Consider the following 14,512-nt stretch of genomic DNA (forward strand, 5'->3'; position numbering starts at 1 on the left):
ACATCAGTAATATCTGATGTTTTATAGATGGCAATGTAGAAAAGATATATTTTAATCACTTTTCATTTAAGTGACCTTATGTAAAAATAAACTAATAATTTAGCAGTTCCAAGTGTCCAAAGGGCATTTTCAAATGCACATAAAGGCCAGGCGCGGTGGCTCACGCCTGTAATCCCAGCACTTTGGGAGGCCAAGGCGGGTGGATCACGAGGTCAAGAGATCGAGACTATCCTGGTCAACATGGTGAAACCCCGTCTCTACTAAAAATACAAAAAAATTAGCTGGGCACGGTGGCGCGTGCCTGTAATCTCAGCTACTCAGGAGGCTGAGGCAGGAGAATTGCCTGAACCCAGGAGGCGGAGGTTGCGGTGAGCCGAGATCGCGCCATTGCACTCCAGCCTGGGTAACAAGAGCAAAACTCCGTCTCCAAAAAAAAAAAAAAATGCACATAAAAGAAATGGTTACAGATATTTTTAAGAAGCGTCTTCCATATCCACATCCTCTTGCAACTGCTGGACCATTTTCTCTTCCAAATGCTTCCCTTTGCCTGCAAGAGGGGCTCGGATAAGATGGATGTTTTGTTTGACTTCTTTGATATCCTGAACTTTCTGTAGCTCTTTATTTTTCTTCAGTCTGTTCATTATAAATTTAGCTTGGCGTTTCTGTTTGATCTCTTCAACTCTCTTCATTGCATCAATAGTTTTATTCCATAGCTCTCACTGGTATTTGATAGGTTCATTTCTACGCTTTTCAAATTCAAATGAATTATCCACAGTAAGCTCTTTACCAGCTGCTTTCTGGAATGCTTTGGTGGTTGGTCCACCTAACTGCGAGGATTGCGCTTCTTTTTAAAGTTTTTATGACATTTAGATTTACAAAATCTGAACACCTTGCAATTGTTGTGTACGAACATCATCCCGTGGCCAGGGTAGATTGGCCCAGAACAGAAATAATACTTCTTGATATGCATATTGAACCCGCATGGGTCCCCACTCATGCCCAGCTAATTAAAAAAAAAAATTTATAGACATAGGGTCTTTCTCTGTTGCCTAAGCTGATCTCAAACTCCTGAGCTCAAGTGATCCTCCGGTTCCCTCCCAAAGTGCTGGGATTATAAATTTGAGTCCCCACACCCAGCCCACAATGCTGTTTTTAAAACAGCTTAGTTGAGACATACTTCACATACCATCCATTTCACATATTTAAAGTGTACAAATCAGGCCAGGCATAGTGGCTCACACCTGTAATCCTAGCACTTTGGGAGGCCTAGGTGAGTGGATCACCTGAGACCAGGAGTTCATGACCAGCCTGGCTAACATGGTAAAATCCTGTCTCTACTAAAAATCCGAAAATTAGCTGGGTATGGTGGTGCCCACCTGTAATCCCAGCTACTCTGGAGGCTGAGGCAGTAGAATCACTTGAACCTGGGAAGCGGAGGTTGCAGTGAGCTGAGATCACACTGCTTTGCTCCATCTGGGTGACAGAGCGAGATTCTTGTCTCAAAAATAAAAATTTAAAGATTTAAAAATGATAAAGTACACAATCAGTGTATATATATATACATGCATGCATGGGACTGCGAAACCACCACTACAATCTAATTTTAGAACATTTTTATCACCCTCCTCCAAAAGAAACTCTACCAGTTAACTAACAGTCACTCTTCATTACCCCCTTTCCCAGCCCGAAGTAATCACTTATCTGCTTCCTGTCTCTATGGATTTGCCTATTCTGGCCATCTCATATAAATGGAATCATACACTATGTGGCCTTTTGTGCCTGGCATCTTTTGCTTAGCATGATGCATTCATGGATCATGCAGCAGATATCTGGTAGTCCCAACATCACTTGTTCTTTATTATGACTGAATAATATTCCACTGTATGAATAGGCCACATATTTATTTATTTTTCAGTTTATACACATTCAGATTATTTCTATACTTCTTTTTTTGTTTGTTTTTTGTTTTTTTTGAGATGGAGTTTTTTGCCCAAGCTGGGGTGCAGTGGTGCGATCTCGGCTCACTGCAACCTCTGCCTTCCAGTTTCAAGCGATTCTCCTGCCTCAGCCTCCCAAGTAGTTGAGATTACAGGTGCCCACCACCACACCCAGCTAATTTTTTTCTATTTTTAGTAGAGATGGGGTTTCACCATGTTGGCCAGGCTGGTCTCGAACTCCTAACCTTGTGGTCTGCCCGTTTGGCCTCCCAAAGTGCTGGGATTACAGGCATTAGCGACCGCACCTGCACACCCGGCCCTTTTTTTTTTTCTTTTTTTTTTGAGATGAAGTCTCTCTGTGTCGCCAGGCTGGAGTGCCATGGTGCAATCTCTGCTCACTGTAACTTCCACCTCCCGGGTTCAAGTGATTCTTCTGCCTCAGCCTCCCAAGTAGCTGAGACTACAGGCGTGCACCACCACGCCCAGCTAATTTTTGTGTTTTTAGTAGAGACAAGGTTTCACCATCTTGGCCAGGATGGTCTCATTCTCTTGACCTTGTGATCCACCTGCCTCGGCCTCCCAAAGTGCTGGGATTACAGATGTGAGCCACCGTGCTCGGCCTATGGATAATACTTCTATAAGCATTCATGTGTAAGTTTTTATATGGATGTGTGTTTTCATTTCTCTGGGATATATTCATCAGAGTGGAATTGCTGGGTCATATGGTAGCTCAGTGTTTAGCTTTTTGAGAAAACGCCAAACTGTTTTCCACAGTGGCTGCACTATTTACATTTCTACCACCAAGTTCTCTACATCCTTTTTTTTTCTTTGAGACAGTCTCGTTCTGTCACCCAGGCTGAGATGCAGTGGCGCAACCTCAGCACACTGCAACCTCCACCTCCTGGGTTCAAGCGATCCTCCCACATCAGCCTCTGGAATAGCTGGGACTACAGGGGCATGCCACCCTACTTGGCTAATTTTTGTATTTTTTTTAGAAATGAGATTTTACCATATTGTCCAGGCTGGTCTCAAATTCCTGGGCTCAAGGGACCTGCCTGACTCAGCCTCCCAAAATGCTGGGATTACAGGCATGAGCCACCGTGCCAGCCTCTCCACATCCTTGTCAGTACTTGTTATAGCCTGTCTCGTTTGTTATACACATCCTAATGGATGTGAAGTGGTACTTCATTATGGTTTTGATTTGCATTTCCCTGATGACTAATGATGTTGAGCATCCTTTCATGTGCTTATTGGCCATTTGTGTGTCTTTGGAGAAATATCTATTCAAATCCTCTGCCCATTTTTTAAATGGGGTTGATTTTTATTAATTAAGTTTTTTATTTGTTTGTTTGTGTCTGTGTGTGTTTTGAGACAGAGTCTTGCTCTGTCATCCAGGCTGGAGTCTAGTGGTGCGATCTTGACTCATTGCAACCTCTACCTGCGGGTTTCAAGTGATTCTCATGCCTCAGCCTCTCGAATAGCTGGTATACAGGTGCCCGCCACCATGCCCGGCTGATATTTGTATTTTTAGTTGAGATGGTGTTTCACCATATTGCCCAGGCTGATCTTGAACTTGAACTCCTGACTTTAGATGATCCACCCGCCTTGGCCTCCCAAAGTGCTGGGATTATAGGAGTGAGCCACCACACCTAGCCAATAATTAAGTTTTAAGAGTTCTTTTTTTTTTTTTTTTTTTTGAGACAGAGTCTGGCTCTGTCACCCAGGCTGGAGTGCAGTGGTGCAAACTCAACTCACTGCAGCCTCCACCTCCGGGATTCAAGTGATTCTCCTGCCTCAGCCTCCCAAGTATCAGGGACTACAGGCATGTGCCACCATGACCAGCTAATTTTTGTATTTTTAGTAGAGACAGGGTTTCACCATGTTGGCCAGGCTGGTCTTGAACTCCTGACCTCAGGTGATCCACCTGCCTTGGCCTCCCAAAGTGTTGGGATTACAGGCATAAGCCACCATACCTAGCCAAGTTTTAAGAGCTCTTTATATTAATATATTATGGATACCACTCCCTTGCAAGATTCACGATTTGAAGATACTTTCTGTTGTTCTGTGAGTTGTTTTTTTGCTTTTTTTAAGATGGGGTTTCACCATGATGACCAGGCTGGTTTTGAACTCCTGACCTCAGGTGATCCACCCACCTCGGCGTCCCAAAGTGCTAGGATTACAGGTGTGAGCCACCACGCCCAGCCTCTGTGAGTTGTTTTTAAACTTTCTTGATGGTATTACTTATAGCACAAAAGATTTCCGTTGTGATGTAGCCCAATTTAATTCTATTTTCTTTTGTTTATTGTGCTTTTGTTATTGTATCTAGATTTGCCTTTTCTGGACCTTTCATATAAATTTATAAATGGAATAATATTGGAGTAATGCAGCCTTTTGTTACTGCTTTCTTCCACTGTGTGTGTGTGTGTGTGTGCGCGTGTGTGTGTGTGTGTGTGTTTTCTCGGGTGTTTTTTTTTTTAGAGATAAAGCCTTCTTCTGTGAAACAGACTGGAGTGCAGTGGCGCCATCATAGCTCACTGCAGCCATGACCTGCTGAGTTCAAGTGATTTTCCTGCTTGAGCCTCCTGAGTAGCTGGGACTTAAGATGCATGCTAGCACACTGGCTAGTTTCTAAAATTATTTTTGTAAGAGTGGGTCTTGCTGTGTTGCCAAGGCTAGTATGAGGTTTTCAACAGTCTTCCATGTTGTGGCATGTATCAATACTTTATTCATTTTTTATGGCCAAATAATATTCTATTGTATAAATATACCACATTTTATTTATCCATTCATTATTTGATAGAAATTTGGGTTATTTCTACTTTTGGGTGTTATGAGTAATGCTGCTGTGAACATTCATGTCCAAGTTTTTTTGTGGACTTATGTTTCATCGTCTTAGATCTTCTAAGAGGCTTATAGTTTTAGGTCTTACATTTAGGTCTATGACCCATTTGAGTTAATTTCCATGTATGGTGTGAGGTAGGGTTTCAAGTGCAGTGTTTTGGATGCAGATATCTAGTTGTCCCAGCACCGTTTGTTGAAAGAGCTCTTCACTCCCCATTTCATTGTCTTGGTATACTTATTGAAAGTTGGGGCCAGGCGTGGTGGCTCTCACCTGTTAATCTCAGCAGTTTGGGAGGCCAAGGAGTGGGGCGGATCATGAGATCAGGAGTTCAAGACCAGCCTGGCCAATATGGTGAAACCCGTCTCTACTAGAAATACAAAATAAGCTGGATGTGGTGGTGCACACCTGTAGTCCCAGCTACTTGGGAGGCTGAGGAAGAAGAATAGCTTGAACCTGGGAGGTAGAGGTTGCAGTGAGCTGAGATTGTGCCACTGTACTCCAGCCTGGGCAACAGAGCAAGACTCTGTCTCAAAAGAAAAAAGGCAGTTGACCATAAATGTAAGCATTTATTTCTTTTAATACTGTTAATTACTGAAGCCTTGTAATAAGTTTTGAAATCAGGAAATGTGAGTCCTCCAAGCTTCTTGTTCTTTTTCAAGAGTGTTTTAAGCTGTTCAGGGTCCCTTGCATTTCCATATTCAAGCATACCTTGTTTTATTGCACTCTGCTTTATTGTATGTCACAGATACTACATTTTCTACAAATTAAAGGTTTGTGGAAACCCTGCAAAGAGCAAGTCTGTTGGAACCATTTTTTTTTTTTTTTTTTAGATGGAGCCTCGCTCTGTCACCAGGCTGGAGTGCAGTGGCATGATCTCGGCTCATTGCAACCTTCACCTTCTAGGTTCAAGTGATTCTCCTCCCTTAGCCTCTCAAGCAGCTGGAACTACAGACATGCATCACCACACCCAGCTAATTTTTGTATTTTTAGTACAAACAGTTTCACCATGTTGGCCAGGATGGTCTCAATCTCCAGACCTTGTGATCTGCCCGCCTTGGCCTCCCAAAGTTCTGGGATTGCAGGTGTGGGCCACCACGCCTGGCTGTTGGCACCATTTTTTCAACAGCATATGCTCACTTCATGTCTGTGTGTAAGCATTTCTTAGCAATGTAAAGTAATTTTACATTGCTAAATACATAGCAATGTAAAGTATTTTTACAGTCTGTACTTTTTTTAGACAAAATAGTATTATACATTTAATAGACTACAGTATAGTTTAAACATAACTTTTATATGCACTGGGAAAAATTGTGTTATGTGCTTTATTGTGATATTTATTTTATTGCAGTGGTCTGAAACCAAACCCCCAGTATCTCTGAGGTATGCCTCTACATTTTAAAACTAGCTCATCAATTTCTGCAAACAAAGCCAGCTGGGATTTTGATATTGATCGTGTTGAATCTGTAGATCAATTTTGGCAATATTGTCATCTTAACTATCAAGTATTCAGATCCATGAACATGAGATGTCTTTCCATTTATTTATTATTTCTTTAATTTTTCTCAAGAATGTTTTGAGTTTTCAGTGTACAAGGCTTGTACTTCTTTCGTTAAATTTATACCTAAGGGTTTTTTGGGTGCTTTGTATATGACATTGTTTTCTTAATTTTATTTTTGGAATATTAATTACTAGTATATAAAAATATCAGCTGGGCACAGTGGCTCACACCTGTAATCCCAGCACTTTAGGAGGCCAAGGTGGATGGATCACCTGAAGTCAGGAGTTCAAGACCACCCTGGCCAATATGGTGAAACCCTGTCTCTATAAAAATATAAAAATTAGTTGGGCGTGATGGTGGGTGCCTGTAATCCCAGCTACTGGGAGTGCTGTGGCAGAAGAATCGCTTGAACCCTGAAGGCAGAGGTTGCAGTGAGCTGAGATTGTGCCATTGCACTATAGCCTAGGCAACAGAGTGAGACTCCATCTCAAAAAAAAATTATATATATATATATATATATATATTTGGTTTTTGTCTACATGATGATATTTTACACCTAAAAAAATTAAGTTTCTTAGTATTTTCTAGTACCCAATCCACATTCAGATTTTCTTGGTTTGTTCATATTAGGATCTACATATTAGGACTACATATTACATTTGGTTATTAAGTCTCTTAGACTTATTTTAATCTGAGGAAATTCTTTTTATTTTAAAAAATATTTTTCAGCAAGGTGTGGTGGCTCACGCCTGTAATCCCAGCACTGTGGGAGGCCAAGGCAGGTGGATCATGAGGTCAGGAGTTCAAGAGCAGCCTGGCCAACATGGTGAAACCCTGTGTCTACTAAAAATACAAAAATTAACTGAGTGTGGTGGCATGCACCTGTAATCTCAGCTACTTGGGAGGCTGAGGCAGGAGAATTGCTTAAATCTAGATGGCAGAGATTGCAGTGAGCCAAGATTGTGCCACTGCACTCCTGCCGGGGCAACAAGAGCAAAACTCCATCTCAAAAATACATGTTTATATATATTTTTTCTTTCACAGTTGACTTGTTGAAAAGACTGAGTCAGATAGCCTGTAGAAATAGCCCACATTGCAGGTGGGAGTGGTGGCATGTGCCTATACTTCCAGCTACTTGGGAAGTTGAGGCAGGAGGATTGCTTGAGCCCAGTAGTTCAAGGCTTCAGTGAACCAAGATTATGCTACTGCACCCCGGTCGACTGAGGGAGACACCAACTCAAAAAAAAAAAAAAAGAAATATACTGCATTCTGCATTTGTTGGTCTCTTTCCTCATGGTGTGAATTAACTTGTATCTCTATCCCCTTTATTAGTTTTAACTGAAAGCTATCTCTAAAGCACTGGTTCCCAACCTTGGCTACAAACTGAGAAGTTTTAAACATTAGTGATGTCTAGGCCCCACCTCAGAGATTCTAATTTAATTGGTCTAGGGTAGTAGTCCTTAAACTTGAGCAGGCATCAGAATTACCTGAAGGGATTGTTACACAGATTGCTGGGTATCACACCCAGAGTCTGATTCAGAAAGGCTGGGGCAGGGCCTGAGAATTTTCATTTCTAATAGGTTCCAGGTATTGCTTCTGCTGGTTTGGTGAATGTATTTTGAGAACTCTTGATCTCTCATGAGGTCTGGGCAAGATATTTTTTGAAACTCTGTAGGTAATATGAGTGCAGCCTGGCTTGAGAAATGCGGAGCTAATAGTTTCAGCCAACAGGTGATCTTTGTCTGGATCCATGATTTCATTAGTGGAGTTACAAATGACCATGCCTGGCCAAAGAAGAACTTTTCTTCTTTTTTTTTTTTTTTTTTTTTTTTTGAGACAAGGTTTCACTCTGTCGCCCAGGCTGGAGTGCAGTGGCACAATCTTGGTGCACTGCAACATCCGCCTCCCAGGTTCAGGCAGTTCTCCTGCCTCAGTCTCCTGAGTAGCTGGGATTACAGGTGTGTGCCACCACGCCTAGCTAATTTTTGTATTTTTAGTAGAGACCAGGTTTCACCATGTTGGTCAGGCTGGTCTTGAACTCCTGACCTCATGATCCACCCGCCTTGGCCTCCCAAAGTGCTGGGATTACAGGCGTGAGCCACTGCGCCCGGCAGAAGAACTTTTCAAAGGGATTCTTTTAATGACCAAATTTTAAATTTGGAAAAGAGCCCTTAAAATTAAATGTGGGCAGATGTGGTGGCTCATGCCTATAATCCCAGCACTTTGGGAGGCTGAGGTGGGTGAATTGCCTGAGTTCAGGAGTTCAAGACCAGCCTGGGTAACATGGTGAAACCCCATCTCTACTAAAAATACAAAAAAAAATTCGCCAGGTGTGGTGGCGTCTGCCTGTAATTTCAGTTACTCCAGGGTCTGAGGCACGAGAATCACTTGAACCTGAGAGATGAAGGTTGCAGTATGCTGAGATTACACCACTTTACTCCATCCTGGGTGACAGAGCGAGACTGTCTCCAAAAAAATTAATTAAATGTATGTGTCAGTCAGTCCTCTTTGTAGGTGTGTACATGTAGAAAAACAATCAGGACAAAATGTACCAAAATATTAATCATATTTATCTCGGGATAGTGAAATTGTGAGTAATTATGTTTTTAACATTTTCTTCTTCTTTTTTTTTTTTGAGACAGATTATTTCTCTGTCGCCCAGGTTGGAGTGCAGTGGCGCAATCTTGGCTCATTGCAACCTCTGCCTCCCAGGTTCAAGTGAATCTCATGCTTCAGCCTCCAAAGTAGCTGGGATTACAGGTCAACCACACATGGCTAATTTTTATATTTTTCGTAGAGACAGGGTTTTGCCATGTTGATCAGTCTGGTCTCGAACTCCTGACCTCAGGGGATCCGCCAAAATATTTTTTTTCTAAGGAGTCTATTTTCATTATTATATCTCTTTTTATTTTTATTTTTGGACGGAGTTTTAGCCTAGGCTGGAATGCAATGGCCCACTGCAAACTTCGCCCTCTAGGTTCAAGCAATTCTTCTGCCTCAGCCTCCCGAGTAGCTAGGATTATAGGTGCCCATCACCACACCTGGCTAATTTTTTTATTTTTAGTAGAAACGGGGTTTCACCATGTTGGCCAGGCTGGTCTCGAACTCCTGACTTCAGGTGATCCACCCGCCTCGGCCTCCTGAAGTGCTAGGATTACAGGCATGAGCCACCATGCCCAGCCTGTATCTCTTTTTATATCTTTTGAGTAAACAGTGAGTCAGCCTGTTTCTCACAGTACCCTATATGTCTGTTCTGTTTGCTCTGTGTCCCTTCCACATTATTTCCTCTTAGCATTGTTTTGTCTTGAGGCTTTAGAAGAGTAAAGGCAGAGATGTAACAGGAGACAGTCATCACCACAGAGAGACACAACCAGTGAGTTCCAGTTTCCTTGTTTGATGTGTTTCCTGGGCACTTATCAGGCAGAGACTATACATAGGAATGGTCTTCATTCTCAGTGCTCTGAGGGACTGAAATCCATTCAGTCCTGCTTTTTATCCTGATCAATAAGAAAGGGAAAATTTCCAGCTTGAATAACAAGCCATGGGATTGGAGTAAGGCAGTTTAATTTATTCTGTTTTTGGCATTTTGGAAGTTAATAACCTTGGTTAGCAGCACCTGTGGCCCTCTCAAAGATACTTCAGGTAGCAAATGTTCACTCCAGTATAGCCCAGGCATCACCTCGCTCTTCAGCCCATTCACATCCTGCCCCTTCCCAGGCAGAAGTGACCTCTCCATATTTCTTAGACAGACCACTCAGTGCCTGTTATACCTAACAGGGCTGCACCATTACTTTTCATTGCAGGCAGGAACCAGATGTCGTTTGTGTCTGTATCTCAGCTGTTTGTATGCTGTTAGGCCCATAGTACCTGCTGAGTAAATGTTTGCTGTGTGCCTTGACTCTTACCTAATTACTCACCATGCGTGAGACCAGATAGCCGTCACTCCATGTGTATTCTGTATCTGTTTTCACCTATGTTATGTGTGCTCTTACAGGCATCTTATTATAGAAAACTTTATCCCTCTGGAAGAAAAAAGTAAAATTATGAATAGAGCTTTCTTTGATGAAGAGGAAGATCATTGGAAACTACATCCTATAACCAGACTGGAGTAAGTCACTATTAACTTTATGTATATTTTCAAGTATGGGGGAGGAAAAGAATGTTGATAACAAGACACCTTCAGTCAACAAAGGGGTATGGTAAGAACACATTTTGGCTCATTGAAACTCAAAACCCGTTGCATTTCTGATTTTGTAGGTGCCAAGATCCACCAGGTGAAAGTTTGATGATGAGAGTGGTTTTAGGAATTGGGAGACTTTGTCACTAGTGAGCAAGTGACCTTTCCAAAGTTCCTGCATTTCTGTTTCCCCATCTGTGAAGTGAAGTATGCCAGGCCACATGAGGGGCAATTCAGAGCTGTTTGTGTGTCATTCTGACCCACAGTGTTGAGAAGGATTCTCACTCTAAGTCCGGGTCCTGCTGGAAAGATGGAAGACACCTGGCAGGGGTGCAGAGGTGGGGAGTGTTGACAACTATGCTTTGTGAATGCCGTCCATGAACTGGGCGATGATAGTTCCTTCTGGCTTAAAAGATGCATGATGAAGTGAATCAGAAAGCAACTCAAGCAGAAAACAGAATCAGCTCCTGTCCCACTTATGTCAGCCCTCAGTCCAGGGAGTTACTTGCTTCAGGTTCCATCAGAGTCTTCCCAGTGCTGGTTCCACAGGCCTCCAGTCAGGGCTTTAACACTGCAGTTCATTTTCAGGAATCAGCAGATGATGAAGCGGCCAGTCTCAGCCGTGGGATATAAGAGACCACTGAGCCAGCACGCAAGAATGTCCATGATGATTCGTCCAGAGCCCCGATACAGGGTAAGAAGATCCTTCTTGGGCTTTTCTCTTGTCTCTTTTGGAGTTTAGATTTGTGTAAACCTTTAAATACTATTCCACTCGGATTTTATACCCTCTTTCCAGAGGTACTTGAAAACAATAACAATTATAACAATTAATAAGCTGAGCACAGTGGCTCACACCTGTAATCCCAGCAGTTTGGAAGGCCAAGGTGGGCAGATTGCTTGAGCCCAGGAGTCTGAGACCAGCCTGGGCAATGTGGCGAAACCCTAACTCTACTAAAAATACAAAAATTAGCTAGATGTAGTGGTGTGTGCCTGTAGTCCCAGCTACCTGGGAGGCTGAGGTGGGAGGATTACCTGAGCCTGGGAGGCAGAGATTGCATTGAGCCAAGATTGTGCCACTGCTCTCTGGCCTGGGTGACAGAGACCTTGTCTCAAAAAATAAGGAAATATAATAAAAATAATAACTAATAGGCCAGGCGCAGTGGCTCATGCTTATAATCTCAGCCCTTTGGGAGGCCGAGGTGGGCAGATCACCTGAGGTCAGGAGTTCACCTGGCCAATGTGGTGAAACCCCGTCTCTACTAAAAATATAAAAATTAGCCGGGCATCATAGCAGGTGCCTGTAATCCCAGCTACTTGGGAGGCTGAGGCAGGAGAATCGTTTAAACCCAGGAGGTGGAGGTTGCAGTGAGCCGAGATCATGCCATTGCACTCCAGCCTGGGTGACAAAAGCGAAACTCCGTCTCAAAATAATAATAATAATAACTAATGGTAATAAATAAAAAGATGAATGAAGTTTAGAAAGTTAGTAATAGATGCCAGGCACGGTGGCTCACATCTGTAACCCCAGCACTTTGGGATGCTGAGGTGGGCAGATCACATGAGGTCAGGAGTTTGAGACCAGCCTGGCTAACATGATGAAACCCCATCTCTACTAAAAATACAAAAATTAGCCAGGCGTGGTGGCACACACCTGTAGTCCCAGCTACTTGGGAGGCTGAGGAAAGAAAATCGCTTGAACCCTGGAGGCAGAGGTTGCAGTGAGCCAAGATTGTGCCACTGTACTCCAGCCTGGGTGACAGAGCAAGACTCCATCTGAAAAAAAAAAAAAGAGAGTCAGTACTAGAGAAGGAGAAGAATACAAACCTCCTATCCATCATGGCCAATCAGTATTAACAAGAGCTTCAAAATGGCTCTGTGGGAAGACTGGTGAGAACACAGATGTGTAGTCACAGGAGATGGACCTGTCAGAAAAGCTTCAGATACTTTCATCTCAGAAAATGTGTGTCAGTCATGTAGACATTTAAAGGGACATCACTGAGGACTATTTAATGACCCCAAAATAGAAAAATAGAAGCTCTGTTTTTCTTGTTTTGCTCCGTCACCCAGGCTGGAGTGCAGTGGCGCAGTCTCTGCTCACTGCAACCCCCTTCTCCTGGGTTCAAGCCATTCTGGTGATTCAGCCTCCCTAGTAGCTGGGACTACAGGCACATGCCACGACACCCAGCTAATTTTTGTATTTTTGGTAGAGATGGAGTTTCACCATGTTGGCTAGGCTGCTTTTGAACTCCTGACCTCAGGTGCTGGGATTACAGGCATGAGCCACTGCACCGGCCTTTTTTTTTTTTTAATAGGCAGGATCTCACTGTGACACCCAAACTGGAGTGCTGTAGCACAATCATAGCTCACCGTATCCTCAAACTCCTAGGCTCAAGTGATCCTCCTGCCATGGCCTCCCAAAGCACTGGGATGACCACGCCCAGCTGAGAGCTTCTGTTTATAAACATTTGCCATGTGCTGGGCACTGTACCCAGCACTTGACTGCTTTCTCTAATTAAGCTTCCCCTTCTCCTCTATGCAGTCAGTCCTGTTCCTTGAAGGTCAGGTAGTGTGGCAAGTGGCTGAACTAGGATACACAATGTATTAAGTTATAGAGTAATTTGTACCAGAAGTATACATATGAATAAAAAATGTGGTACCAAATATATCAAAATGTAAACTGTTTTTCTCTGATTGGTGGAAGTACACTCAATTTATTTTTTTTCTTTTTGCTCATCTGTATTTTATAAGTATCAATAAGGAACTTGTATTATTTTTATAGTGAAATATTTTCACTTTAAAATAATCTTTAAAATGTTTCTGAGTCTCTCTCGGCAGCCAGAGCCAAACAGAGGATTAAGATGAGTTAGCTCCTTGGGTGCCATTCCTCCCGGCTTTGAGTTATTTAAAAGAAAGAAAGCAAAAGCAAAAAATGAGGTGGGGTTTAGTGTTGTAAAACTGCATCACTTCTTTTAGGCAGGCTCTTTCTTGGTAGGCCCTGAATAAGAAGCAATTTGCACTTCAGTTCTTGGAGGGGGCCTCGATTGCCTGTACTGTCTGTGTCCAGTTGGAGGCTAATCTAGCTGCTGATGGCTTGCTTCTGCAGGCAGAAAACATTGTGCTGTTAGAGCTGGACATGCCCAGCCGGACAACCAGAGACTATGAGGGCCCAGCCATTGCCCCCAAGGTCCAGGCTGCATTGGATGCAGCCCTGCAAGATGAAGATGAGATACAGGTGGATGCATCATCCTTTGAAAGCACTGCAAATAAGAAATCCAAGGCCAGGTGAGTGGCTTTGATGAGGTGTGTTTAAACAGAACATGTTTGAACAAGGACAAACCAAAGCAAGAATGCTTGTTTATCATGGAATGCTTTGCAGAACACACTGGAAAATGTTGCCATATTACTCCTGTGTTTACTTATTTATTCTACAAATATTTATGGTTGAGACACTATACCAGGTATACTGAAAGGCAGAATACCGAATGTCCCCAGGCCCGTACTGTAAGGTGAATGTGTTCTGGTGAAGTAGCAGTCAGTTCTTCAGTTCTCACAAGGTGTTCGGTAGTTCTAAGTGCTTTACAAACATTCTCTTAATGATTTTCTGCAAAACGTTATAAGGTAGGCCGGGTGCAGTGGCTCATGCCTGTAATCCCAGCACTTTGGGAGGCCAAGGTGGGCAGATCACCTGAGGTCAAGAGTTGATGACCAGCCTGACCAACATGGAGAAACCCCATCTCTACTAAAAATACAAAAATATTAGCCGGGCATGGTGGCGCATGCCTGTAATCCCAGCTACTCAGAAGGCTGAGGCAGGATAACGCTTGAACCCAGGAGGTGGAGGTTGCAGGGAGCCAAGATCGCACCATTGCACTCCAGCCTGGGCAACAGGAGTGAAACTCCGTCTCAAAAAAAAAAATGTATAAGGTAAATATTATAATCGGTCCCATTTTACAGACAAGAAAACCAAAACTTAGAGAATTTGAGAAAGTAGCCATCTCCAAGGAAACCCAGCAAGTAAGGGCCAAAGCAAGAATTCAGAAATGGGTCAACCCATATCC

The 14,512-nt window shown here is 43.0% G+C and overlaps 1 protein-coding gene and 1 pseudogene across 2 annotated transcripts in view; one reads left to right on the plus strand and one right to left on the minus strand.

Moving 5' to 3' along the window:
* Positions 1-14,512, plus strand: part of KIF3B (kinesin family member 3B) — a 52,671-nt gene that overhangs the window by 36,518 nt on the left and 1,641 nt on the right. For both annotated transcript variants that reach the window (XM_012455207.2, XM_064382312.1), the window contains 3 exons: positions 10,272-10,385; positions 11,043-11,148; positions 13,558-13,736. In XM_012455207.2, coding sequence (XP_012310630.1) covers positions 10,272-10,385; positions 11,043-11,148; positions 13,558-13,736 — 399 coding nt within the window. The remainder of the gene's footprint in view (positions 1-10,271; positions 10,386-11,042; positions 11,149-13,557; positions 13,737-14,512) is intronic.
* LOC105719246 (probable ribosome biogenesis protein RLP24) lies at positions 474-970 on the minus strand (annotated as a pseudogene).

Source organism: Aotus nancymaae, unplaced genomic scaffold, assembly GCF_030222135.1.
Source record: "Aotus nancymaae isolate 86718 unplaced genomic scaffold, 86718_ANA_hifiasm-v0.15.2.pri h1tg000029l, whole genome shotgun sequence".
Lineage (NCBI taxonomy): Eukaryota > Metazoa > Chordata > Mammalia > Primates > Aotidae > Aotus > Aotus nancymaae.